At 45.8% G+C, this 26,029-nt stretch overlaps 1 protein-coding gene across 1 annotated transcript in view; it reads right to left on the minus strand.

Annotated features, from left to right (window-relative positions):
• Positions 1-26,029, minus strand: part of PRKCH (protein kinase C eta) — a 114,728-nt gene that overhangs the window by 40,000 nt on the left and 48,699 nt on the right. The window contains exons 5-10 of the mRNA XM_005491657.3: positions 25,642-25,730; positions 23,920-24,049; positions 22,933-23,060; positions 20,689-20,832; positions 19,784-19,957; positions 4,828-4,982 (exon numbers count right to left, since the gene is read on the minus strand). Of these exons, the coding sequence (XP_005491714.1) occupies positions 4,828-4,982; positions 19,784-19,957; positions 20,689-20,832; positions 22,933-23,060; positions 23,920-24,049; positions 25,642-25,730 (820 nt within the window). The remainder of the gene's footprint in view (positions 1-4,827; positions 4,983-19,783; positions 19,958-20,688; positions 20,833-22,932; positions 23,061-23,919; positions 24,050-25,641; positions 25,731-26,029) is intronic.

Below are 26,029 nucleotides of genomic sequence, written 5' to 3' on the forward strand. Positions count from 1 at the left end.
TATGTAAAGCTTCCTTCAAGTGTCACAGGCTCATTGTTTGAACTGGCAGGGAATTAACCTGTTGCAAAAAGCCCATTCCCTATAAAAGCCAACAGTCATGAGACACAGAGCTGCACACCTGATGGGTCTCCTCCACCAAGGAAAGGTGATGAATTCAGAGGCCAGGCAGTATCCAGCAATCTTCCCAGATCCCACAGGAGAAAGTTTTCCCCTATCATAAGAAGTCCCCACACACAGTAAGGAGATGCTCTCAGGTAACACACAGAGGAGCAAACACTGCCTGTTAATACGCTTATCTTATTTTCCCCAAGAGCTGGAGTTCAGCTCCAAGGCCAGGCCATGCTCTCTTCTGCATAATTATCTTTTGCCTTCCAAAAGGACCAGGCATCCTATTAAAGAACTTTGAGTCACAGGACAGCAGAGCACAGGAGTTCTTTGCACACCCTCCCACACCCAGAGGTGTGATAGGGCACCAGCAGAACCCCAACCTCTCCAGAGGGGCCAGCAGCTTTAGAAATACCAATAGAGACACAAAGAAAGTGAAATGAGCTGACCAGAGGAGCCCTCAGGATAAAAACAAGGTTCTTCAGGCAGCCAATAACCAGTCCTTCTCAGCAGTGTTTTATCTCCTGCGCCTCCTGGCTACTGCATGACCTCCATGCTAGACCACCTGTGGCCTTAAGGATGGGTCTGCCCCTGTGCTGTGGCAAGCACTGAGCTGGGACATGGAGGTGTCCAACTCTACAGCTCAAGCTGGCAAAACCACCACTAAAGTACAGCTGGCATTGCGTCCTGCCTGCTCCATCACCTCTGCAGGCAGTGGAGGTGTGTTCTGGAAAGAGACGCTCTCAGCCCAGGATGACTCTCTCATCCCGCTAGTGAGACATATTTGCAGAGAGAGAGAGAAAGGTTTGTCACAGAAATTAAGGCTGTGCTGATTGCTTTGTGTTGCCTTTAGAAAGGTCTTACTGTATTTTACTGTAAATCTCAAAGCCCCCTCCTCCAAAAAAATCCAACACCACCACAATCAAATTTAAGGAAACACTCGCACCTGCCCTCAATACTCAAGTAGCTGACCTTGGCATGTGGATCCACCCCTCCCAAATCTGTCCCTCAGCCCATGCCAAGGTCTGAATTTGAGGGCAGCAGGGCAGGCCAGCCATTTTTACAGTAGTGCTACTCATGAGGAAATGCCCTGCTTTTAAAATAAACCCTTGCAGTCATCCACTGTCTCTGTGCTTTTTAGCAGACTGTGAGTGGACCAGCTCCCTTGTACTGAATAAGCCACTGTGCAACCTAATTCTGCTCAGATATGCTGCTTTGTTTTGTTTCTGGCAAGCACAGAAGCCAAAATATGCTTCGCCTACCCTGGGAACTGCTGAACTGGAAAGTGAAAGTCAGCAAGAGCTGCCTCAAGAAAAATAGCACATCCAGCCATTAGAAAAAATGACAAACCAACCCACCTATCTGCAACAGAGCCCAGCACTGTAATTTCCTTTAGAAATAATCCTAGAGAAAGCAGCAGTGCACAAATATTGCCCTGTGAGCAAAGATTTTATTTACAATAAGCATGATTATTACCTAACATTTTCCTGGCAGCACCCAGCCTGAGCTGATCCCAAACACGTCCTTGCCCTACTCCTCTGTGGTTAGGGGTGCACAATACACTGTGATGTGACATGTAAAAAGATTGTTTTCATGTGTGCACTCCCCTGTATGATGGGCTAAGGAACCCCACTGTACTTGCTGATTTTCTTTTTTTTTTCAGGAAGTAACTATAAATAGGTGCTGCTAAGTTGACAGCTAAATCTCAGCTCAGGGCAAGACAGAGACCTTTCCTTGATAAGGCCAGAAAGCCATCTCTCCTTTATACTGCTGCAAATGAAGAGAAGAAAACAAAAGTTTTTGAAACAGAAAGATTTCTTTTAAAGAGCCCCAAATACATACAATGTATGTTTATGGGACTCCTATTCTGGCCACAGCTTAGTAACAAAAAGGGAGTTTCTTCAAAATGAGAAGCAAACTCACTGAAAATTTCAGCTGAATCACAAAAATCTATCTCATGAGAGAAACAATCCAGCTGTAAGCCCAGTTTTAAAATTAAGAATCACATATAGCCAAAATGCATCATCTGCCTCAAAACCCCATTCTCAGGGACTTACAGCAGCAAATGCAAAAATATTGCTCTACAGCTATTTCAAATTGCTTGTGTTTGGCTGAATTAATGAACACCTGATTTTAGCAGCCACCAGCACCATCCTGTCAGGCCACAATAACAAGTTTCAGCTGCTTCTTGATGAACTTTCAGTGCTGTCTCTCAAACCTCTCTAGCATTTCAAAGAAGAGAAAACTCAGCTTTTGGCAGCACTTGTGGCAAATGCAACTTGACTTAGCAGGGGAACACTCATTGCACTGGTAAATGCAGATTCGTTCCTGAACTGCTCAGTCTTGAAGGGGCAAAGGAAAATACAGTATTATTAAGTTAAGCCCAGAATTAAAACAAATGACACAGAGTATTCTAGGTCAGCAACTCTCTTCCTCCACTGACCCCGGAAAACCAGAAAGAAGACACCTTGAAGAGCTTGTGGTAAAACCCTTTCTGGTCAAGCTATTTCTGGTGTCTCTGCCCCCTGCTCCCTAAGCAAGCACTCACATTCTGATCATAAAATCTGATCCAAACTCTCTTACACAAGTGCAGTGACTCCATTCTGAACATCCCCTTCTATCCTGCACATCCAGGGCCTGGTGTTTGTGACCTGACAGAAGCAACCTCAGCTCAGCACAGCCCCAGCCAGCAGCTCTCTCCTCTTACATCTTCCAGAACCCCAACTAATGATAAGAACCCAAGTCACCCACCCCCCTGCAGACCTGCCCCATGAAGCTGAAGCTACCTGACTCCACAGCTTAACCAGTTTCTCAACAAGATCAAAGCCTGTGCAGTTGTTTGAGGAGCTTTCCAATTATTCCTCCAGTTTCTATCATGAATTACAGCAGCACTTGAAGAGTGCCAAAACCCAGAGGGATCAGTTACTCCTGCCCTGTGACAGGCAGCAGGCTGGGGCAGACAGAACAAGGCATTACATTATGCACAGACCCAGTTTTGCTGCTGAATGACTGACAATAACTACTGGATGTCACTATTTTAAGGAAAATGTCATTTGGGTAATTATCTGGCAGGGTCTCTCCTCAGTGGCTGGCATTATTCACAAGGGAAGAATTAGACTGAAATCCAGCTGTAGAGTAAGGAGATTTGCTATTCTATACAGACAATCACTGTGCTTTAGGAGCTTGATACATAGGGTATATATCACTACTCATCCTCAGGCTCTCAGGACATGGAGAATATTAAAATTACACTCCTTCTCTATTTCACTGTACCAATTATGTCACATGAGTTCATACTTAAAAATATTTTAATATTCTCTGTCCTCACCTGACCATCTGTTTCTTACTGCAGCTCAAGCTAGGAAGAGACAGAGAAGCTGCTTTTACTTGGCTGATCCTATCATGTGTCCATCAGATAGGAAAGTTCCCCTTGACAGCCCCCAGCCCTTTGGTCACTTTAGCCCTCAGCTATTCTGGATTTTTTGAGTTGAAACCTGAGTTTATCTGTCATAGGAGGATGTCCTACTGACTGGGTTAAACTATGTCCCAAATCAGATGACATTTGGCCCAACTCACAGAAATGGCATTAACAGAGCTGGACTGGGATTGGAACTGGTCCCATCCTGCACCCAGCTCTGGATCCCAGCAGTACAACTGGAACCAAGCAGCAAAAAAGAGAGCCTTGACATTATTCTTTGCAGTGCTGGTATGCCACAAGTGGGACTGCAGGGCTACAGCAGGCCATGCTCAAAAATACGTGCTTTGCTGCTGGATTCTAGGTAAGAGCATTCCAAAGAAAACAACAGCCTATTCCTCCTCCCCAGTGCTCTGGGCACAAGAATACCAGAGGTGTTGTGTGAAGTATGGCAGAAAGAAACCTTTCTGTACAACCAGACTGTCTCAGTGCTGACAACTCCCTGCTCCAGCTGTCCTACTCCATCCCTGAAGAGGCCTTGCTCTGCCTCTGGGCCATGAGGGAGGATGTTGGTCAAATGGTGCTGCTGGCCTGCACGGCAGCCTGGCTCTGATCCATGCTGGCTGCCCTATGCCTTTATGCTTCAACTGACAGAGGAGCACTTCAGCAGCACAGAAAGGAAAAAATATAACCAAACTGCCCCCCTGAGCACAGAAAAATGACAAATAACAAAGGAGAGCTATGTATGGAAAACAGCTTCCTGAGAAGAGCCTTGAAACCTCGGGTGGAGGCTGACGCATGGAGGCAACAATGCTCCAATCCTGCTGCAAACACAAAGATGCCAGACATGGGCAGGAAGGAAAAACTCCTCCTGTAGGACCATGGCAGGAATGAAAACACTTTTAGTGGCTGAGATGAGTGGCACTGAATAACAGGTATGAGAAATGAGATAGGGTTTAAAGACAGTAGCTACTGCAGGGAAGCACAGGCTTTGGTGTGACCAGCATGTTATTAGCCTTGAAATAACATGGCACACTGTGGCCAAAGCAGTAGATCCCTACATTCAGAAGGATCCCTGCAGAAAATCTGGGAAGGTTTCATTTAATGCCTGCCCATAAATTTCCCTCCCCCCTGGAAAGTGCTGCACCTTGGCCAGTGTGCAGGGGGAATGTGAAGGTAATGTGAACCCAGCTGACAACTCATTCCTGGTGGGCAGCAAGTGACACTTCTTTATTCAAGCAGAAAACTGCAGCTCTCCTCTGAGCCATGGGGTTCAGACACAGGGAGGCCATGAATGCAGAGCTCACCTGTAAATGATGCCTCTGCTATGGAGAAACATGAGGGCTGAAATAATTTCTGCAGCGTAGAACCGAGCCCGATCCTCGTCGAAGCGCCGTGACTTCTGGATGTGGAACATCAAATCCCCACCATTGACAAACTCCATCACGAAGAACAGGCGATCCTACACACAGGCAGACACAGCAAACATGAACAGCATTAATCACAGCCTCGCTCAGGCTTGGAAAAGTCTTAGCAAAACTATTTTCTCCCAAACAAAAACATTAAATAAGCTATCAGAAAAGCAGGGCAACCCCACCAAGGGGGAGAGAATGCCGAGGAGGACTCCATTGATAGCAGAAGGATAATTAATTACTTTATTATCCTATATTATATTACACTGCATCTAAACTGAATTTGCACAAAGCACCCAACTTAATTTAACTGCACAGAATCTCATGATTGTCAGCTGACAGCCCCAACACACACATACATGCTTGGCCCTGACAGGCCAAGGAAGCAAAACACCATCATTTAGGGTAAAAAAAAAAAAAAAATGCATTCTATTTTGGCACAACATAGGAGCAGCCAATGAGATAAGAATTGTTTTGATTATTCTTTTCTTTGCTTCTCTCAGGTTCAAAGAATGTGAATCCCACAGCAGGCATGAGACAGTGAGTGGTGGAAAAGGCTGATTTTTTCAGGAAAAAGGAAAAATCACATCAATGCCAGGAAGATCTGTTAGTATCTCCTTGCCCTGCACTCCTTGACCCCAGTGGTCAAATAAATGAATGAATTCCTGTTCACATGTGGATTGGTCATGTTAGTGTGTGCTCATCAGTAATCAGCTCCCATTGGGTTTCTCTGAATTATCCTTGGCCTCAACCAGCAGGCAATGACAGCCCTCCATCAGTACCCTCTGAACTGAGTGGCACAAGAGAAATCTGCAAAAAATCACTCCCTAGTAAACACCTCAGATCTTGGGGGAAGCTGCTCCATAACACAATGTGCATAACCAGACTGCAGCTTCACCACAACAGCACAACATTGTCTTGAGGATATCCCAACATTATTCCTGGAGAATGTGGGCAGTTTTCCAGGATGGGATTTCCTGCCATACACTTGCATGGCAGCAGCTTTTTGGGCCCTCAGGTTCCAGCTTTCCTCTGACTAACCTGCAGACACCTCTGGGGAATAGAGGAACTGATAAGCACGAACCATAAATAAAAGTTTCTGCTGAGCAGAAAAGCAACCTGTTTGATGAAGTTCAGTTCATTAACCACAGCTGTTGGTCTCTGAGGTTTCTCTTTTGGCTTTGTTCTGGCTTTTGCAAAAGCCTACAGATAGGGAGTCACTTGCTTAAGCTGTGAGTTCCACAGTGAGTAGGGGTTTCACATGATTTCACTTGATTGTGAGAGGAAGGACACAGAGAGATTTGGCACAAAAATAAACCCTGGAATTGTTTTTGTCCAGTTCAAAAATTCCTCTCAGCAATTGTTTCAGTACGTTCAGAATTTGTTGTTAGAGTTTTTCTCTGAATATCAGGAACAAGCAGATTGGAAAACAGGCACAGAATTCAACTGGCATCAGCCAGGTTTTTAATGGTAATATTTGCCCTTCTTTCCCACAAGCCTCTTGCCAGGTCTGATGCTAATTGTCTACAAGCTACTTTTAAACCCTCTCTAAGTTTAAGAGGATAAGCATTGTCGTGCTCCACTTTCTGGCAGCCAGCCAGCTTGAAATGACTACTGGTATTAACATCTTGAGATGCACATGGCAGAAGGAAAACAACCAGAAATTCCCTCAATTCTCAATGGACATGAGCAGGAAAGCAAGTGGCTTGTAACACATGAGAACAGCTTTCTTCACACAGCCAACCTGGGCTCTGCCCAACAGCTCCTCTGGGGCTCCTTCAGAAGGTAAAGATCATGAAATCATAGACTCATCTGGGTTGGAAAAGACCTTTAGAGACCATCAAATATTAACCCAATTCTGCCAAGCCCACCACTAAATCATGTCCCCAAGTGCCACACATCTACACTCCTTTTAAATATCTTCAATGATGGTGACTCCACCCCTGCCCTGGGCAGACTGTTCCTAATATTGGATATTTCCTATTATCCAATCTAAACTTCCCCTGGTGCAACTTCAGACCATTTCCCCTTGTCCTGTGCCTTGTTCTCTGGGAGCAGAGCCTGACCCCCACCTGGCTGCTCCACACTCCTGTCAGTAGTTGTGCAGAGCCAGAGGGTCCCTCCTGAGCCTCCTTTTCTCTAGGCTGAGCCCCTCCAGCTCCTTCTCATCAGACTGGTGCTCCAGACCCTGCCCAGGTCCCCTGTCTTTCCCTGGATCCAGCACCTCAATGTCCTTCCTGTAGTGAGGGTCCCAAAGTGAATGCAGAATTTGAGGTGCAGCCTCACCACAGCTCCCAGCACTCTCACACACTCCTGCAGCACCATGTGCTGAACTCTATCTCCAGTCCATATAGACAACATCACCTCATTGTTTTACTCTGTTTTTATGAGAGGGCACTGAAAGACACCTGAGCTGGCTTGTTTGGGCAGCAGTCTGAGCCAGAGCAGCATGAACTGTGCAAACCCATCACCAGCCTTGGCTCTTCAGCCCACATCAGCCCTCCAATGCCACATCTTCACTGCAGAAGGTTAAACTCAGCCTGGCTGTGCCTGCCTCTTCCTCTGCCTGCAGCACAGGTATCACCCCTGCCTCTCCAGTCAGGCCAGCTTTTACATCTCCTTGTTATTCTTTCCCACCTCCTTCCTTGCTGATCTCTCCACATGACACATGCTTATCTAGCCCAGCTTGTCCAGGCATCTCCTCAAGCCCATACTTAAAAAGAAATCCCTCTTGCCAGATCCCCAACAGGAAGCAATTTAATTTACCAGCAGCCTGGTGAGGGATGGTGTGTGTATTTATGTAAGTGATACATATGCCTGTATAAACATGCATGCACTTAGGGAAACACACATGGATTTTCTACTCTTTCCTTAAAGGTGACCTTCAGGGAAACAAAATTAAAACTTTCTATCTTAAAACATGTATATTCAGCTTCTCCAGAGCAGGAAAAACTTCATGGCCCACCTCAGACTTCTGGCTGTGCTCATCTTTAGATGCTTACAGAAAGACACTGTTTCTTTCTCAAATGTTCAGGTAAGCACCAAAACAGCAGATTTTAAAATTCACATCATTGCTGCCATGGAATTAGCAGCTTTTTTTCTAAAAATTGCTTTTGCTTCAGACTAACTGCAAACCTGAGCAAATATAACTGCACGTGTTATATGGTCACACCCACACATGGACTCATTTCACTGGTCAAGCATAGATACAGAACTCTGGGTTACTGCAGCTTTGAAATTTTTTTTTCAATTTATTTTAAGGAGGTCCAGCTTATTGTCTGCCCACTTTCCTAACACTTAGAAATCCCACAGGCTGCTGAAGAAAAGACCAGGATGGGTTTTACAACTGGTTTATAATGCAGCATTAGTGCACTGGTCAGCTACATGCCTGGCAATAGGCATTTGGAAAATCAGCACTAATGACCATCCTTTGGGGAATATCATCTAGAAGCCAGGAAAAGCCTTCCATTTTTACTCTTAAGGAAGACCAACCACTCTCCCAGGAATCATTAAGAAATAAAATAAACAGTGGTATCCAATTGGAAAAAAAAAAAAAAAAAAGATGAGGAGAAGGAAAGGAAAAGAGGGGGAAATAAGGAGGGAGCTCAAGGGATGGGAGGAAAGAGGAAGAGAGAGGAAGGGAAGGGCAGGGAGAAGAAAGGACAAGAGGGAGGGAGGGCAGAAGGGAGGGAGACAGAAAAAAAGAGGAAAGAAGAAAAAAAGAAAGCAATTTGTAGCCAGAAGAGTAAGACAGGGTAAATAACTTAAGAAAGGGCCAGGAAAAGTAAATCTTAAAACACCAGATAGTTCAGACACTTGCAAATTCGACCTAAGAGTCAGTTATGTGTCTCCTGCTTTCTTGGGGACTATCAGTGGGAATTAGGAGGAGTTGAAAGCTGGATTTATTTTTTGACAGGGCCCAATGCTGGACTCCTCACGTGTCTATTTTCTATTGTGCTTTGCCCAGAAGTCTGCCTGATGTGGGATCTCTGTTTGACGTGGTAAGAAAGGAGCATTTGAGTCAACAGGAAACAGAGACACCAAAGGCTTCGCAGCAAGTGGCAGCCACAGGAGGAAATCACATTGCACCACTCCTGGCCTGGGATCAGGAAGAATAAACTCTCAGAGCAATTGTTACTGTAAATTAAAAAAACACTTGGAGGAAATAAAATCCACGGGATCAAGCAGGTTTCTTTCAACCTACACGCAGAGATTAATCCTGTCCATTTTCACACCAGAGAGCTGTCTTTTTTATTTTTCTTGGCTTTTCTAAAAATTTATTTCTTTTCATTTCAGTTTTCCACCCCTATTTGTTCACCCATTAGCAGGGCAGAGGCTGTTGGAAGCACAGCAGTGGCTGACAGCAGCTACATACACCCATTATATTTGTTCATTGTCTTAGGGGGTTTTGTGGAGTTGAAGAAATTTCCTGACTGCAAGAGCCACCAAGAAGGACAACCCGCACACTGGTTACTGCCCCTTGCAAACACTAAAATCCATCTCAAGCATCACTTTAGCCCTTTGTCCTCACAAGCTCTACAAGCTGCTTTGGATCCTCGTACCTTTTCTCTTTGTCATCACAGGGGAAAAAAAAAAAAATCCAGATTTTATTTGAAGAGCATCCTTTTTCTCCCTGTGCCCCAAACCAGCAGTGTGATGGCCAACTTCTACCCTCTTCTACTTAAAAGTCATAGCTGATGTCCATTTGCAACCTACATAAGACCTCCTGGGACCTTATCACCAATCACAAGGCTCCAATTTTCCCCCACAAAAAAATCAGCCTGGCTCAGGAATTCCGCTTAGTTTGCATTTGATCTTTTTGGAAATAATTCATGCACACAACTCCTTAGAAAATCAGCTTTGGGCTAGATCTGAGTTCACTGAAGCCAAAGGGCTTCCCCAAGAAAAGAGTCATTTCCCCCTGTTTTGGTAGTTTATGCTTTGCAGAGCAGAAAGGAGGTTTTCCAAATCATCCCCAAACAGACACAGCTGTGTCGCTGCTTCCCAGAGAAAATGTATTGTTTCCAAAAAGAGTAGCAGGGCTTAGGGAGCTTGCAAACAAATCATTACAAGATAATTACAAGAGCTGGCAGGCTCTCTCAGTGTTCCCAATGTTCTCCCTTTGTGGTCCACAACCCCCACACAAAGCAAATCTGCCCTAGGTCTTGCTGAGAGCAAGCAAATAAACCATGATTTCTCAGCACTGGGCTCCAGAAAGCCACATGTCCAACTCCCCAGCAGTGCAAGGGGCCATCTGGATCTGGGTCAAAGCACTGCAAAGCACAGGATCTGGAGGAGAAATAAGACACAGGCTTGTAACTGAATATTTATTTTTTTAGGACTAACACAGTCATGCCCCACTCTTAGATGCTGCTCTGTGAGGAAATGCCCATCCCTCCATTCCCAGACCTCCACAAAACCCATGAATTCCTGCTGGAAATGCCTCCACAGCATTCAGAGATTCTGCGAATTCCTGTTGGAAGTGCTTCCCTTCCCTCACTGTGGTTCTTCAACATCTTCATGAGGGAGGCAGAGGGGCAGGCACTAATCTCTGTGGTGCCCAGTGACAGAACCTGAGGGAATGGCCTGAAACTGTGTCAGGGGAGGTTTGGGTTGGATATCAGGAAAAGGTTCTTCACCCAGAGGGTGTTTGGGCACTGAACAGGCTCCCAGGGCAGTGGTTACAGCACCAAGGCTGGCAGAGCTCAAGGAGGGTTTGGACAATGCCCTCAGGCACAGGGTGGGACTCTGTGCAGGGCAAGGAGTTGGACTCAGTGCTGCTGATGGATCCCTCCCAACTCAGCCTATTCCATGAGTCTATGATTCCATACCAACCCTTCACAACAGAATACACAGATTCTATGAATTCCTGCTGGAAATGCTTCCTCTCCATACCTAACCCTGGGCCAAGGCAGCCCTGCACCCCACCTGCTGCTCCCAGCTCCAAGGTTAGGGAGAACAGGCTATCCGGGGGGGTCACACATGGTTTCAAACCCAAGGAGCATCACAGGCGTCCTGTGAACAGGCCCACCACGAAGCAGCCACCACAATAACCCTTACACAAACACAAGTGTGAGCACAAGAGCAGACCTCATGAGCTCAGCCCCAAATTTCCAGACGAAGCAAGGCAGTGACTGATGTCAGGTGAAGATTTGGTCCTCTGGTTTCAAATCACAGCCACTACATAAAGGAACAGCTCTGCCCCATGCTGGCTCAGAAGGAACCCCACGTGGCCCAAAGTCCCAGACAGAGAGACAGCAGGTTTTACAGCCAGCTGCTCTGTGGAGCTGCTCTTCCTCCCTGCTCCAGGGGCTGCAGAAGTGCTGCCAGCCCCAGGAACCACTTCTCCCTCAGGGAACCAAGCCACAGATGGCACACACAGCCCTGGGGTACTCAGATGAGGGCTCACTGTGGGATGCAGCTGAAAGGCTAAGAAAGGGAAGGTTTCTCTCTTCTGCTGGTTTTGGGTGGTTTTTTAAGCTAGAAGGAGGTGCAGTGGAAATTAAGCCAGCTCAGAATAGGAATAAGGTGCTTGGGGTGTCTCCTTCAGGCTGGGTAGCTGGTGAGAATATTTCTGACAATCTCAGGTCACTTCCCCACACCAGGTTCATTTTTAGGTCCTTTAATTAATAGTCCCAAACCTAAATGAGGCAGTTATCACTGGTTATCACCCCATCACACTCTGCTCTCTGACACTGCTGACAGTGGGCACCACAAGACTCCCTGTGGGGCCACAGCAGCAAGGCACATACAGATGGCCCAGAGAATCATAAACTGGCTCTTGCCACTTGCATAAATAAACTCTGCAGGGTCCCTGGGGGTGAAGGTGGCCCTGGCACTCGGGTGCACAGTGCACATCAACATCCAGCCCATTCCAGAGGAGCTCAAGGATGACAACCACAAACCAGGATGGGCTGAGGGGGTTGTGGGTTCCCACTTGCCCCAGGGGAAAAAAACCAAAACAAATCTAACTGCATCCTCCAAATTCCTGCCCCTATTTTCTCAACTACTTGGCTGAAATGTCAAGCTCATATGCTGGAGCTTTTGTAACAGGCAAATTCAGTCGTTTGTCTGGAACAATGCATCTTCTGGGGTATTCAAGTGAAGCATACACACATCCTTCCTCCTCATCCCCTCCCTGCAAGGCAGCCTAATTCACAGCAGTGTTACACTATTAGCTCATCTTTTCCCTAGAAACTTTTACACACCCTATGCGCAAAAGGATTATTATCTTGTTCACCTGTACCTGTTCCATTTTAAACCAGACCCAAATTAGAAAAAAACCTCAAAACTCAGATAAGCAAATCAATTATGTTTAAAATGTCTGTTTTTTTAATCCCAATTAAAAAACAACAAGACACTTTGAGCATAATTAAAGTGAAGTATTAAAAGGATATAAAACAAACTGAAAAGAAGCAGCAATACAAAATCTTCCCTCTCAGACCTTTTAAAATGGTAAAGAAAAGAAATACGTCTTCCCACCTCAAAGATTACAAAAATTCAAAGGACTGACTGAACTTAGAGGGGAATAAATTGAGAAATAAGGAACTAGAGTGTATGACACTATAGACATTACCTGTTAATCAAAGACTTAAAGGTCATCTGCATAAGGTCATCAGCTGGCTGCTGGCATCTTGGTGTCTCAGGAGAGAACAGCCCTGTAAATACCACTCTTTTTTTACAGCCCTCAGCTCAAAAAGGCCACTGAAATTGGTCTTTTCCATTCAGAGTGACCAACCTGCAACATCTCTTCCCATTTTACAAAATACTGAGCTCTGCAATATCTGCTGCCTCAGGCAGGGCTAGGGAAGGCTAGAGACCTCTACAACTCAGCCAAAGATCTTCACAAAAATTAAGAGTGCCAAAACACCCAAAAGCCACTTGGAAACAGCTTGCTGTGAGGATTTGTGAATCACCTTCTCACCTTAAATATCACCTGTAAATCAATATGGATTCAAAGAGACTGAAAGCTACAGCACCAGTGGCTCACACCTCCGTTAGTTACCTCTTCTCTGAGCTTAGACTGACTTTGTTTTTTTCTTCCCCTTCCTCCTCAGTACTGACTGGCACTTGCTTGCTCAGGGCTGCTTGAGAGCTGCTTCCATTTTGATCTCATTTTAAGCCTCAACTTCCTTGATTTTAAGGACAAAAACCATTAGTTTCACATACTGTGGCTAACCATAGGCAACATATTCGGGCTACCCTTGCAGTGAGCTTGATGATTTGTCCAAGCTACAAAGTCTCTCCCGTTAGCCACTGCAGATGGAGACAGGCATTTATATCAGCTTCATGAAAATGCAAATATCCAAAGTCCCTCAGCCATGTGGGGTAAGAAAGTTACACTGGGGACTACGATAGGACGATGGCAGCTGACCCTTCCAAGCCTGCAGCTCATGTTTTCACCTCAGCTCTCAGTGCCCCAGTGTGCATCCCGAGCGTGGACATCCAGCAAAGTTCACAGATTAGAGTCACAAATGTCAGTCTGATCTTGTTTCACCTCCTGCCTGCAAAAACCCCCCTGGCCTCAAATGTTCCTGCAGCAAAGTGACCACTGCAAGGTGGCACTGCAGATGGCAGAAAAAGCAGAGATTTTCTGAGCAGGCTGCAGAGGCCTCTCACATCAGGTTTACTGACAGCTGGAACCAGAGTGCCAGCAAACACATCAGGGGGTTTTGGTGATGTGGACACTGTCAAACCACAGGAAGATGCGCTTTCAACCAGCCTGGCTTTATTCTGTGCTAAACAAGAGCCAGAGGAAAGCAGAAACTGGCTGTCCCTGCCGTGGTCACAAAGTCAACATGAGGGCACACAGCTGCAGGATCTGCACTGGGGAGTGAAGGGAGAGAGAAGAAATTCCCGTCCCTCCCTGTCCAAGAACCCCCCCAAAAACCAACCTGCCAACCCAGGTAAAGAACAACTGCAGCTCCTTCCAGCCTGACTTGCAGAGCCTTCCAGCAGTGTGGCTTGGGGCTAACACAGGTGCCAACTCTCAAGAATAAGAGAAAAAGTCTCAATGCCTGCAGAAAAGCATCCAAGAAGTGCATTTGGCTGTCATGTGAATGCACACATGGAGCTGTGCCTCCACAATGTGCCACAGAGGGAATGCAGGGGGTTCAGAGCCTGGGAGTGCATCAAAGCCATCCCCTCTGCTCCCAAAGGGCTCCCTCCCAGAGCCTTTCAAAGAGAACATCAAAAAGGCCTCAACTGCTTCCTGAACGCCCACCAGCACATTCCAAGGTCTGTGTCAGGGCACTTGTTCATCTCCCAGAACCCCAGGAAAGCTGTCACTACCTCCCCAGCCTCCCTCACCTCCACCACACCAGGCTCTGCTCTGTGCTCTGCCCATCTGGTGATGCTGGGGTGGCTGGTGGACAACCAGGCTGATGCTGGAGATCCCCTGGGGGATCCACGACTGAGGAGTCCCTGGACACACAAGGGCACTTAGACCTCCCTTGTGGCACCTGGGGACAAGGGGGGGTGAGCTGCCACCTCTCAGCACCAGCACTTTGGCTTGTGGGCCCTCACTTGAAAATGATGCTCCTGTTGAGGGCCCCAGGTCAGCTCTAACTCTTCTGGAGGTGAAACACAGGCTCATATCTCTAAACCCTTGTCAAGATGACCACACTGACCCTGGCAGGGCTGCCTGAGTGCCCCAAGAGCCAGTGGAGATGTGGAGAAGCACAACACAAGCCCTCAGTCAGAAATGGGGACAAAAAGCTGGGTGCCAAACAGCCACTGCCCTCCCAAAATGGGAGCAGTTCCATGATTGTACTGTCCTGGAGTCCCAGGCCAGTCCTGCCTGGCTTGCAGAGCACCCCTGCTCATCATTATCTTGAAGGACTCTCGTTATAGAAAATCACAGCCTGCTGCCAAGTGCTCCTGTCTCACTATTTTTGGAACAACAGGGGCAGGCTCTGAGCCTCAGCAACTGTCAGCAGAGCCAGAGGGAAAGCAAATCCATATAATGATCAGGCTGGCTGATGGGGACAGTGCTGGGAACAGCATTGCCTGGGGGACAGTCCCCTGGAAGGACCCTTTGGTCATGAGAAAAGGGATAAGGGCAATAAACCTAAAACCAGAAGCTATTCAACACTATTGGCATGGGAAGCTGATCTCCCCCAGCCCTCTTCATTCTCATGCATATGAGTGGAGACAAAAGGATTTAAAAGCAAGCCACCTGTGCAGGAAGGATGGCTCCTAAACCCCAAAGACAGGACCTGCTTACTGCAAACTGATTTTAATTAAAACATTCCAGGATTCACATTCCCCAGGATTATATTACTGACTTAGCTATTTATACCTATAGCCTCTTTCACCCCTCCTAGGACAGTATTGTTGAGGTGTTGCATGACACCAGGGTCAGGTAAAAGGAAACAAACACTTTTTGGTGCTTGTCACCCCCAGTGAAGGATCCACTATTATCCACAGGTCCCAGCACCTGTCAGCAACTCACAGATTACTGGAGCAGAAGCATAATCCTCTCTGGCACCAAAGAATTACTCTAAGGCCTTAGAAAAAGCAGAGGTAAATGGCTTAGGCAAAGTGGAAAGTTCCCAGGGCAAGGCCTTCAATTAAAAAAATTGTAAAATTTAAATAAACAGAGAGGTGGTGAGCAGGCAAGACCTCCCCACAGATGTAGCTGAAGCAAGATTTAAACTTCCCCCCTGCAATGGAGCATCTGGACTCCTTCCTTGCCTTTCATAGGAAAGGAATCCAGAGGTGCAAGTCCAAAACTGCCCAAGTCCAAAACTGCCCAGCCCAGTGCTGGGCACACAGATGGCTCCATCCAGCCTCTGCCAGCACTCTGAGCTGCTGATATTTCATCTTTAGGCTCCGAAAACTGTGACCCACAGGCAGGGACAGCCCTTGCAGCTCCTACCACCTAGTGGCTGCAGGATTCAGCCCTGGTGGAGTGAGGAGGTGCCTGGAGCCCACCCTGGGCAAATAAAGCTGCTCTTGCTGGAGGGCATCACTGAGGCTGCAGCTGAGACTGGGGCAGGCTCTCACTGAGCACAGAGGCAGCACAAGAGAACAGAAAACCTTTCTGGAAACCATCAGGCGCCAATGAAAGCTCAGAAAAACCTCAGCCAGCTCTAAAATAGGCAAGCAGGAAAAGCAGCAGTATAGATGAGCTCAGGTAAGGCATTGCTGTTTCAGGTACTTGTGCCTGCTCAGCTAATTGTGGAATCACAGAATGGTTTGGGTTGGAAGGGATGTTAAAGATTATCTGATTACAACCTTCCTCTCCTGTACAGGGACACCTTTCACTAGATCAGGTTGCTCAGAGCTTCATCCAACCTGGCCTTGGACACTTCCAGAGATGGGGCATCCCTGGAACAATGCTGCATTCCTGGCATCACACAACATCACACTGTGCTGCACAGACATGCCCCAGGCTGCTAAAGTCACCCCCAGGCTGCTTACTCCAGGGGAAGAGTTTGCTGCTTTGGCTGGGATATTGTAAAAGAAACAGAATTCAAGTGGCTCTGGATCTAGTCAAATTCTCAGATCCCATGAGTGCTCTGTCGTCAAACTGCAGCAGCATCTCAGTCACTTCCAAGAGCCTTCCTTTGGAGTTTCCATGATTTCCTTTTGAACTGGGATGGGGGAGGCTGTAACTGGACACCCCTGTGTCTGGTGCAGCCTCACCAGTGCCAGGCAGAATGGATAATGGCTATTCCAAGCTCCTGAAGCAGCCTGGTCCATCGTTTAGCCCACATTCCATGGAGCTGCACTGCTGGCTCAGGCTGAACCTGGCACCTTCCATCAGCCCTGCCTGCCTCCCAGCTGGGCTGCTCCTCTGCCAGTCAGTCCCAGCTTGTCCTGATCTTATGGGATCAGGCTTTGACTTGGCCTTGACAAATGGTAAGGGACCTCAAAGTGGCCAGTTCTTGAAAACTTCCCAAAGGCAGGCCCTGTAGGTCATTACGTAACCAGGATCTCCATGGCAGACTGGAGTTGTGGGGGTTTTTTATAACATGAACCATTAATACCACATTTTAAGTGTCTGGGCTGTAACTGTGATACATGTGATGTGGTTTCCATGTAATTGCAAACTGGGTATTTGTGCTACCATGTCCCAAGTCCATAAATTTTTAAATATGGCTGCAGGATGACATTTTGAATAAGTGGTTGCTCTTTTTACAACTATAATGATTTTTATATATAGATATCTTTTTCTGCCAAGGTCTTGCTAATGGAGGGGATATCCCCATGCCATACAAGCAATTAACAGAAACCCCAAGTTTGTATCAGCCTGGTTAAGCCTTCCTGGAAGGATGTGACCAGTGAATACCCTGCTGTTGAAATAATTTCGCTGCTATAGCAGAGGGGTTTAATTGTGCTTTTATAAACAATTTAAACCTGGTTATTCTGGACTGAAGTTGGTGTCACTGAGTGCAGACCATGGCCAAAAGATATCATGAACCACCTCAATTTGAAATCTGCTTTTTTTTGGTAAAAAATGCTTCCCTTTTCTGTGTTGTTTATCAGCAGAGGGGAAGTGGGATTCAAGTGAAAGAGGAACCCAGGAAAGACTGGAAATAGCAGGGTCCTGCTACACAAGCACCACTCTTTTGGCACCTTTTCAAGGAGTGACCAGCTCTGTGTTCAGGGCACCAAGGGCTGAGGGATTCTTCCCTCTGCTCCTCTGATGACAAGCTGGTCCAGAAACTCCTGTTCCAGGCTGCTCTACTGTTCAGCAACCTCCTTTTAATTTCCAGTCTAACTGTACCCATGGCCAGTCTAGACTCATTTAATCTTAACCAGCATCTTGACAGCTTTGTTTCCCTCCTCCAGTGCTTGACATCTGCAGACATCAATCAGATCCTCTTTTTGCTTTCAATTTGCTAGTCTAAACAGGCTGAGTTCTCCCCTTTTCTTCCTCTTTGCAAAAGACTCTGCAATTACTCCAGTAGCCCAGAAGAGCCTGCCTGCACCCACAGCAGACTGTGTTCAGGTTTTTGAACATGACAAGCAGTTGCTCACACAGTGACCTTGAATCCTCCCTGAGTTCATAAGAAGCACTCTGCACAGCCCAGGAGCACACTTGCTGCTCTCACATCCACACTGCAAATTCAGTAAGCAAAGCCAAAGCAAAGGCCATAGCAGTGAGTGGCAAAGTCCACATTTGACCTCAAACAGAACACATCAATACTGGATATTTCCTGATACTTCAGGAAAGCCATTGCAAGTTGAAATATCACAACATAAAAGTTTCTTTGGTTACTACTGACAACAGTGAGCTTTAAGTTTCATTTCTGCTATACAGCACAGCTGCTCTGTGAACCATGTGAGCTGTGCATTAAATAAAACCCAGCACAAACCACTCATTTCTATCAGATGAGTCTACCCAAAGGCTCCACCCTAAATGAGCAGCTCTTCACCTCCATAGCTGGCTGTTGCATCACCCCAGTGCAAAAGAGAAATGGGTGGGTGGCTGAATACATTTGCTCTTTTTTTGGTTTTTTAAGGTATTTTGGGTTTATGTAGGAGGAGCAAAGCTGCAATTAAAAGGGCAAGTTTCTCCTACCTCCTGTAAGAGGAAAACAAGCTCCACTGCCCTTTAGCTAAGAACAAAATGCAAGTGGAAAGGAGCCCAGGCAGTTTTGAAGAGCTACACTGCATGAAATGCTTTGGTCCTAATAACAGCTTAGCTGAGGGATTCCCAAATTGACCTTGCCATACATGGCTGTGGCCACTGCCTCCATCTCAGCCACTCCTCCCTCCACCACCCACACCAGCTGAGGCTCCCAGCACCAGCACACACCAGCTGAGGCTCCCAGCCAGGCACTCAGCCCATGTCTTGTCCTCTATTCAGGTACACAGGGCACAAGGAACAGCAATGCTGCCATCTGTCTGCCCTACACAAAAAGCAACACCAACCATACATGGATCTGACTCAGTGTCCACCCCTGTCAGGCAGACCCTGCCAGTAACCCCTAAAGGAGCTTTTGTTCAGTTCTGAGCAGTCTACAAAGGCTGGCAGACACCAGAGGCTACCTCCAGTTCCAAGTGCAAATCTTAAAGTTTGCAGAAAACTCAATGCAAATACATCCTTCTTAAAAATTCAGGCAGCAACAGAGCAGAGCCTGAGATCCCAGAGCAACCAGAGGACACTGCAGGTGTGCAGACATTTGCACTTGGAAATGTTCAATGGTACAGAGATGTTTCTAGGGAAGACACAAAGAAAGGCTTTGTGCTTTACCAGTTTGTTAGGCAGCTCAGAAAAGGCCAGGATTTTTTTGCCAAATGCCCAGCAGATGTCAGAGGTGCAATACAGCACAGTGCTCTGTTCATCCTTGTCATGGATATATTTTATGAAAAATCCTCTTGCTAGCATTTTTCTCCTGAGAAGCTGAGAGGCCTCAGAAATGAAATGTAAACATTGATTATCTGCTGCTGTGGAATACAACAGGTGCATCTTTGATTGGTCTCATGTGGTTGTTTTTAATTAATGGCCAATCACAGGCCAGCTGTCTCAGACTCTCTAGTCAGTCACAAGATTCTATTATCATTCCTTTCCTTTCCAGCTTTCTGATGAAATCCTATTTCTTTAGTATAGTTTTTAGTATATAATTTTCTTTTAATATAACATATATATCATAAAATAATAAATCAGCCTTCTGAAACATGGAGTCAAGATTCTCATCTCTTCCCATGTCGGGGCTGCCTGCAAATTCTACATTTGCTGACCCTGAGTGAAGAACATTGCCACATATCCTCGAGCAGAGAGGTTTCTCCTGGGTCTGAGATGGACATTGATACCAGGCCAGGGACCAAACCCACAGCAAGGTCCCTCATGGCAGCCAGTGCCAGGAGGAAGGCTGGCCACTGCCTGGGCTGTACTTACAGGAGTCTGGAAGCAGCAGTAGAGCTTGGTGAGGAAGGGGTGGTTCCTGGATAAGGAGAGGATGCGTTTCTCGATCATGGTGCACTCAACGTCGTCATCCTGGAGAATGACATCCTTCTTCAGCACCTTCACTGCATACAGCTCCCCACTCTCTTTTATCTTGGCAAGCATCACCTAAAACCAAAACCAGGGGTGAATGTCAAGTGTCTGAGCAGCACAGAGCCTCTCACACCTTCCCAGGCTGGAAATGTCACCCATCTCACAACCAGGCTTGTGGACCACAGTGAGTCAGCCTGTCAGCATCAGTGTACAATCAATGACACGCACCATGCCTGCAGCAGGCTGCTCTGGACAGACATACCCACATGCTGCTCCTGTCTGGCACAGGGCTGCCTGGCTGAAGGTCACCCACTGTGCCAGCACAAACAGCCTGAGCAGGGCCTTTCATTCCACCTCCCTCCTCAGTTATAAAACTCAAACACACTCTTTCACATCATCTTCCTGGCAAAGCAGAGAAACAAAACCACCATCTCACCACATTTGAAACCACTGCCTTGTTGCCTTTAAAGGAAAAGTCTTTACATGCTCCAAGAAATGCTGCCCAAACGGGTGCTAACACACACTTGCAGCTCCTGGTATAGGCCCTGGCATGCAGATTTTCCTTCAGGTGCTAAGTTCTTTTTTGTGATAGCCAGTTCTTCACTTTGCTGTCTGCTTTCTTTCTCTTGTCTTTTCTCCCTGCTCTCTGTAACCAACTTTGCTGCACAAAGCAAGTACCACTTAGTACTTGCTCTGGAGTACCACTCCACAGCCTGTGCACCATGTTATGAAATCATTTCAGCTGCCTTAGGGCTTCCTAAATAAGGAATGTGGTTTCTCACCAAATAGCCAGGAATAACTCTCACCTTTCCAAAGCTCCCCTTTCCCAACACACGAAGGAAGGTTAAGTCTTTGATCCCGAGTCTGCTTGCTGACATTTCAGCAATGGTGTTGCCATCCTTCAGGCTGCCTTTTCCCTGATGTTTCAATGTAGATCTGGAAACCAGCTTCTGTGGAAGAAAGCAAAGGAGTGTCAGCCTGCAGAGGAATTGTACTTCTGATTCAGTCAATCCACCAACCAGGGTATTTGGGGCCTTTCCAGGGGCACTTTATGGCTGCAGAAACAGAAAGTTTTGTTGGTAGAATCACACAGCTGCCACATGTGACCAGCCAAACTCAGCACTGCTCAGGGCTGTGCTGACATCTCAACACCAGCTCCTCACATGGCATTTGGGCTTGTAAACCCACTGCCCAGCACAGCCCAGATATTCACAAAATATCCTGAGTTTAGAAGGGAAGGATCATCAAGTCCAGCTCCAGGCCCTGCACAGGACCATCCCCAAGAGGCAAGATTGACCCTCTCCATTCTTACTCTCCACAAACAAATAAAGAGAATGAGTAGGGAAATCCAAATCTTCTCTCCGCCAGCAAAATAAGGAGGACTGCATAATTTCTGCAATAGGCAAAGTGCTGTGGAGATTTAGAACCCTAGCAGATCTCATCTGAACTTCTTATGTTTCTACTTGATTTTAAGATTCTTACTCAAAGCCCAGCTCAGTGGGACCCCAACTTCAAAACATGTCTCTTTTCCACATTTGGGCTGCTGGCTTGCTCCACCGCTCCAAATTTGATGGAAAGCTGTTCATTCCCATGCCAGCAGTGAGGTGCTGCATATTCAGGAGTTGTACCAGTACCAGCTCACATTTCCAGAGCTCTTAATTTTGAAGTCAGAAAGATCAAGCCAACCTCCAGTGCCCTGTGCTCACAGCTCTCCAGGTATGCATGTGCATACAAACGAGCACTTCTGTTCAGTTTATTGGTCTGGACAAAGTCACAGGGACTTCGTGAGCTCCATCTTGTGACTACTTTGGTGTACAGCAAAGTTCCTTCTGCACAGAAGACTCATCAGCATGGGCAAAGAACCAAGAGCAGCCACAGAAACACAGAGAGGTTTGTGTTGGAAGGGACCTTCAAGATCATTCAGTTCCAAATCCCTGCCATGGGCAGGGACACCTTCCACCAGACCAGGGTGCTCAGAACCCCATCCAACCTGATCTTGAACACTTCCAGGGACTGAGCACCCACAGCTTCTCCAGGCAACCAGTGGCAGGGCCTGACCAGTCTCACAGTAAAGAATTTCTTCATAATTTATTATCTAAACCCACCCTCATTCAGCTTAAAGCCATTCAGGGTTGTCCTTACAGCACAGTCTGAGCATTTTCCTAGATCCTTTATGTCATGAATAACAAGAAGAGATCATTAAACACCAAGCACAGATTTTGTTGTTGTTGTTGTCATCTACTTTTGATGTGCAGATGATGCAAACAAGTGTTAACAAGTGCTGATTTTTGCAGAATGGAATATGGGATTTCCCTGTAACTCTCAGGATAACTGTTCCCCAAACTGCTACAGGGGGAAGAGCAGGATAAGAGTTTGCTACAAACCAACTGAAATCAAAAGGGCAAATGAGTCTGCTAGGACTGATACAGCATGATGTGGTTGATCAACACAGCTGGTCAATTGTATCCAAAGATTTACCACACCTGGAAATTATGGATTGGGTTTTAACTTTTTTTTTTTGTGTGTTGACAGGCACTACAGATTTTTGGCCAGGGATGTAGTGAAGAGTGAAATGGTTTCCCCAAAATCATACAGAAGAAGTAACAAAGCTGGGGAAAGAACAAAGCTTCTTCTTGAGCTCTTTTGCTCTATCACAAGCTATGCATGCAGGTAATATCTGCACTTGCAGTAAAAAAAAAAATGCATGGCATGAATCAATTGATCACTAATTAGTCATAAATCATACTAATAACTAATTAGTCAGGGGGGTCTTATTCTCCTCTTATTTGTGATACACAGATGAAAGAGCGTTGAAGAGTCACAGCACTGTGAAACACAAGCACATTGCAAAGCAACACTTATAGAATAAAACCTGGATGTCAGACATCCATTTTCCAGGTGAGGTCCTTGCCACAAGCCACAGATCTACTCCTGCAGGCCCCCACCCAGCATTACCTATCCTATGGGAAGCCTCTGTCCCCTCCTACATCCATAAAAAGATTCAGTTGTAAATGCCTTAAATGGAGAAGGAAAAAAAAAGGAATACTCACTGAATTTGGGGAAATGCTTCCTGGCTGCAGACCCATGCAGGCCAAGGTTTTGGCAAGCTCTGCTGAGTTCACCCCACAGTTTGGAGCAACGTTTGCTTGGCATCGGATGTGGACGTTCATTTTACAGACTGACAGGGGCAATGGAAAGTAAGAGCAAAGGAACAATTAAAATAACTTGGAGGGGTTTGCTGCTGAGAAGCAATTTACTAATTCTGCTTCAGAAAATACACCCATCTGGGCCTACACTGCATCTTTAAACTAGAGGGATTTTTGCCACTGATCTAAGTAGAAGCAAAATTGGGACTCTTGTAAGAGAATAAACTCCTGGAAACCAGGAACAGACCCCAAACTCTCCAAGCAGGATGCCATTATTGCCTAAAGCTTTTCATAAGCACATATTTTTGAGGTGCATAACCACCATTGCAGCTATGTCTGTAAGTACAATTAAGGATTCTAACGCCAAAGAATTCACAACAAGCATCCCCTGCATCTAATTTTAAAGGCAATATTCAGTGGGAAACAAAAATCATTATTGCTCTCGCTCATGGGCACACACACACCCTCTTGTGGGAGATGAAGGCAAGGATTTTACAGTCTGGATCATTGAAACAAAAACTTAACACCAGAACATGCTTAGTCATCAATTAATAGGCAGGGTAGTCAGCCTAAAGCAATGACCTTTTTTTCCCCTCAGATGCCTTTTCACTGCCTTATCTCATTAGCTGAGGAAAAACCTTCAGGTAAAGGGAAAATAGGAATGCAGGAAGCAGAATACTTTTAATAATGCAAGTGAAACAAAGTGCAAAGCAGAGTCCTTCTGGCAGGCAGAGATGAAAAAGGTGATCAGCCTTTTTTCAAACCCTTACAAAGATAAATATTCATCACTCAGCTTTCTCCTGAAGGTTGCACAAATCAAGCCCGCACAGTGCATCAAGAGTCTAAAAATAAGTGTATTTTGTGAAGAGGGAACAGAGAGAAGCTGCTCACTTTTACACTGCAGACCCTGTCGCAGGATCCCCCAGAGCAAGGAGCCACAGTGGTCACAGAATGTTGGGACTTTGTAGTTGTGGATGCCAAACTTATGAGGAATGTTGATCCCAAACCTCTGTTCAGCCACCTGCAGCACCAAAAGGAAAGAACAGGTTTAAAATTCAAACACATATTTACAAGCTGGTGTTCATTTGTATACAGGCATTTGAGTGCAAATATAAGAAAATAATTTCAAGTCAGAAAATGTCCCAGTCCATCACCTCACTGAGGTTTACAGCAAGTGAATACTGAATTAAAAGACTCACCTGCTGTGAGCCAGCCCTGCTTTCCTTTCTGGCCAGGCCAGACTACCTGGCAAAGCAGATTTTAAATAAGGGCTCCCTAGCTAATTTTAAATTCTTAAACACAAGTGAGAATTAGAATGCCTCAAAACAAGCCAATCTCACCACAGTGTGAGTTACAGCATTTTTTAATCACAGTTTCAAAACTATTGACTTGCATACTATGTGCAAAAACATCGAACTTTAGGTCAAACTGTTGATTTTATTAATTTTAATACAGAACTGCTTTCACAGCTCCTCCTAAAATTCTCATTCCTCTCTTTGCCCTCCTTGTAACTAACAGCCTTTCAGGCACACATTTCAATTTATCACTTGCACTCAATCCCCTTTTTAACCCTGTTCTTTTCCAATTGTAAATCATTCAGATCTCAAGGGCACCTTTTAAAAAATGTTTCAATGGCTGAAGAAAGCAGTCCCCATTTAGCATATTCATCACTTTTGACTTTGTTTCTCAACATGCAGATCCTGGAAAGCTGAGGCAGAGCCCACAACTCTATTAAAGAAAAGTCAGGGGTGTGACTGGAACAAGAAGTTCAAGGTGAGTGGTGCCTCCTCACTTCTGGCTTCTTTTAAAGTAGTTTAAATGTGTCATAAAACCTTCATAATCCCAAGAGAGGGGTGAGGACATTCACTATTTATCTTGCACTCTACCCTTAGGCTTCTTAACTCATTTTCATCTGGCTTGTCAAGGGGTCATTTTAAGGAGTTCAGCTCAGCAGTTTGTAGGCAAGAAATAACAAAGGCAATTGCATGGCACAAAACACAGAGCTGCCTCATGAATAAAGAGATTTGATTTGATTTTTCCTCAGTTCTTGAACCATTTCCAGTTGCAGAAATGAGACACTCGATGCACAGGGCAGTGTTAGGTGGGGATGTTACTCCCATCAAACACAGCCAAAACCAGCAAGAAGGAAAACCTTCAGAAACACAAGTTATGCAAGGATTCTTTATTACAATGGATTTCACAGAGCAAAGGTGTGGAGCAACAACTAAATGAGCCCTTCAGGCAATCAGAAAAGAAAAAAGAGGCAAAAAGACCAGGGGTTGGCCAGAGAAATCCACATTAAGAACTAGACACCAGATTTTGATTGCACCACAGTTAACCATGAAAGAAAATTACCAAGGAAAACTCTGTATTTGCTACTTATTGATGTCTCCCAGTGAAGATATCCTACTTCTTAAACCATGTGTTAGTCCAAGCAGTTAATGGCATTGACAGAAGAACAAGATGACATTGCATCGCTTTTAAGCAGGTCCCTGTCACTCTTTCCCACTTTTAAATCCATGAATAAAGATAACATGAAGTAAACTCTCTTATAGGCCAACCCCAGCAACCCAGACAAAGTCTGATGACCCAAAATAACCAACAGGACATTACCTTGACATCGTTCTTGCTGGCATTGTTTTGGCACGTGCAAGCTGTGACAATGAGGTGATGGCACCGCTTGTGTACAACACAGGTGCACACTGAAATAAAAGAGGCACATTGAAAAGAGCCCTTGGAAGACTCAGAACACATCAATCCACCAGCTGGGCTCCTTAAGGCTCAGCTGCATCATCAGCACACAGTACAGATGAGAAAAATAATTGGTGGCTTGGAATTTACAACAGATCTGGAGATGTATCTTCAACCCACTGCCACAAAAATTCTGCACTGGATTATTGACACAGCCTAGAAAACAGTTGTCTATATAAAATATGGGTGATGGGCAGGGAAACAACTTTGTAGCTTCTAAAATACTAAAAAAAAATGCTGTTGAAATAAT

The sequence above is a fragment of the Zonotrichia albicollis genome, chromosome 6, assembly GCF_047830755.1.
Source record: "Zonotrichia albicollis isolate bZonAlb1 chromosome 6, bZonAlb1.hap1, whole genome shotgun sequence".
In the NCBI taxonomy this organism is placed as follows: Eukaryota; Metazoa; Chordata; class Aves; order Passeriformes; family Passerellidae; genus Zonotrichia; species Zonotrichia albicollis.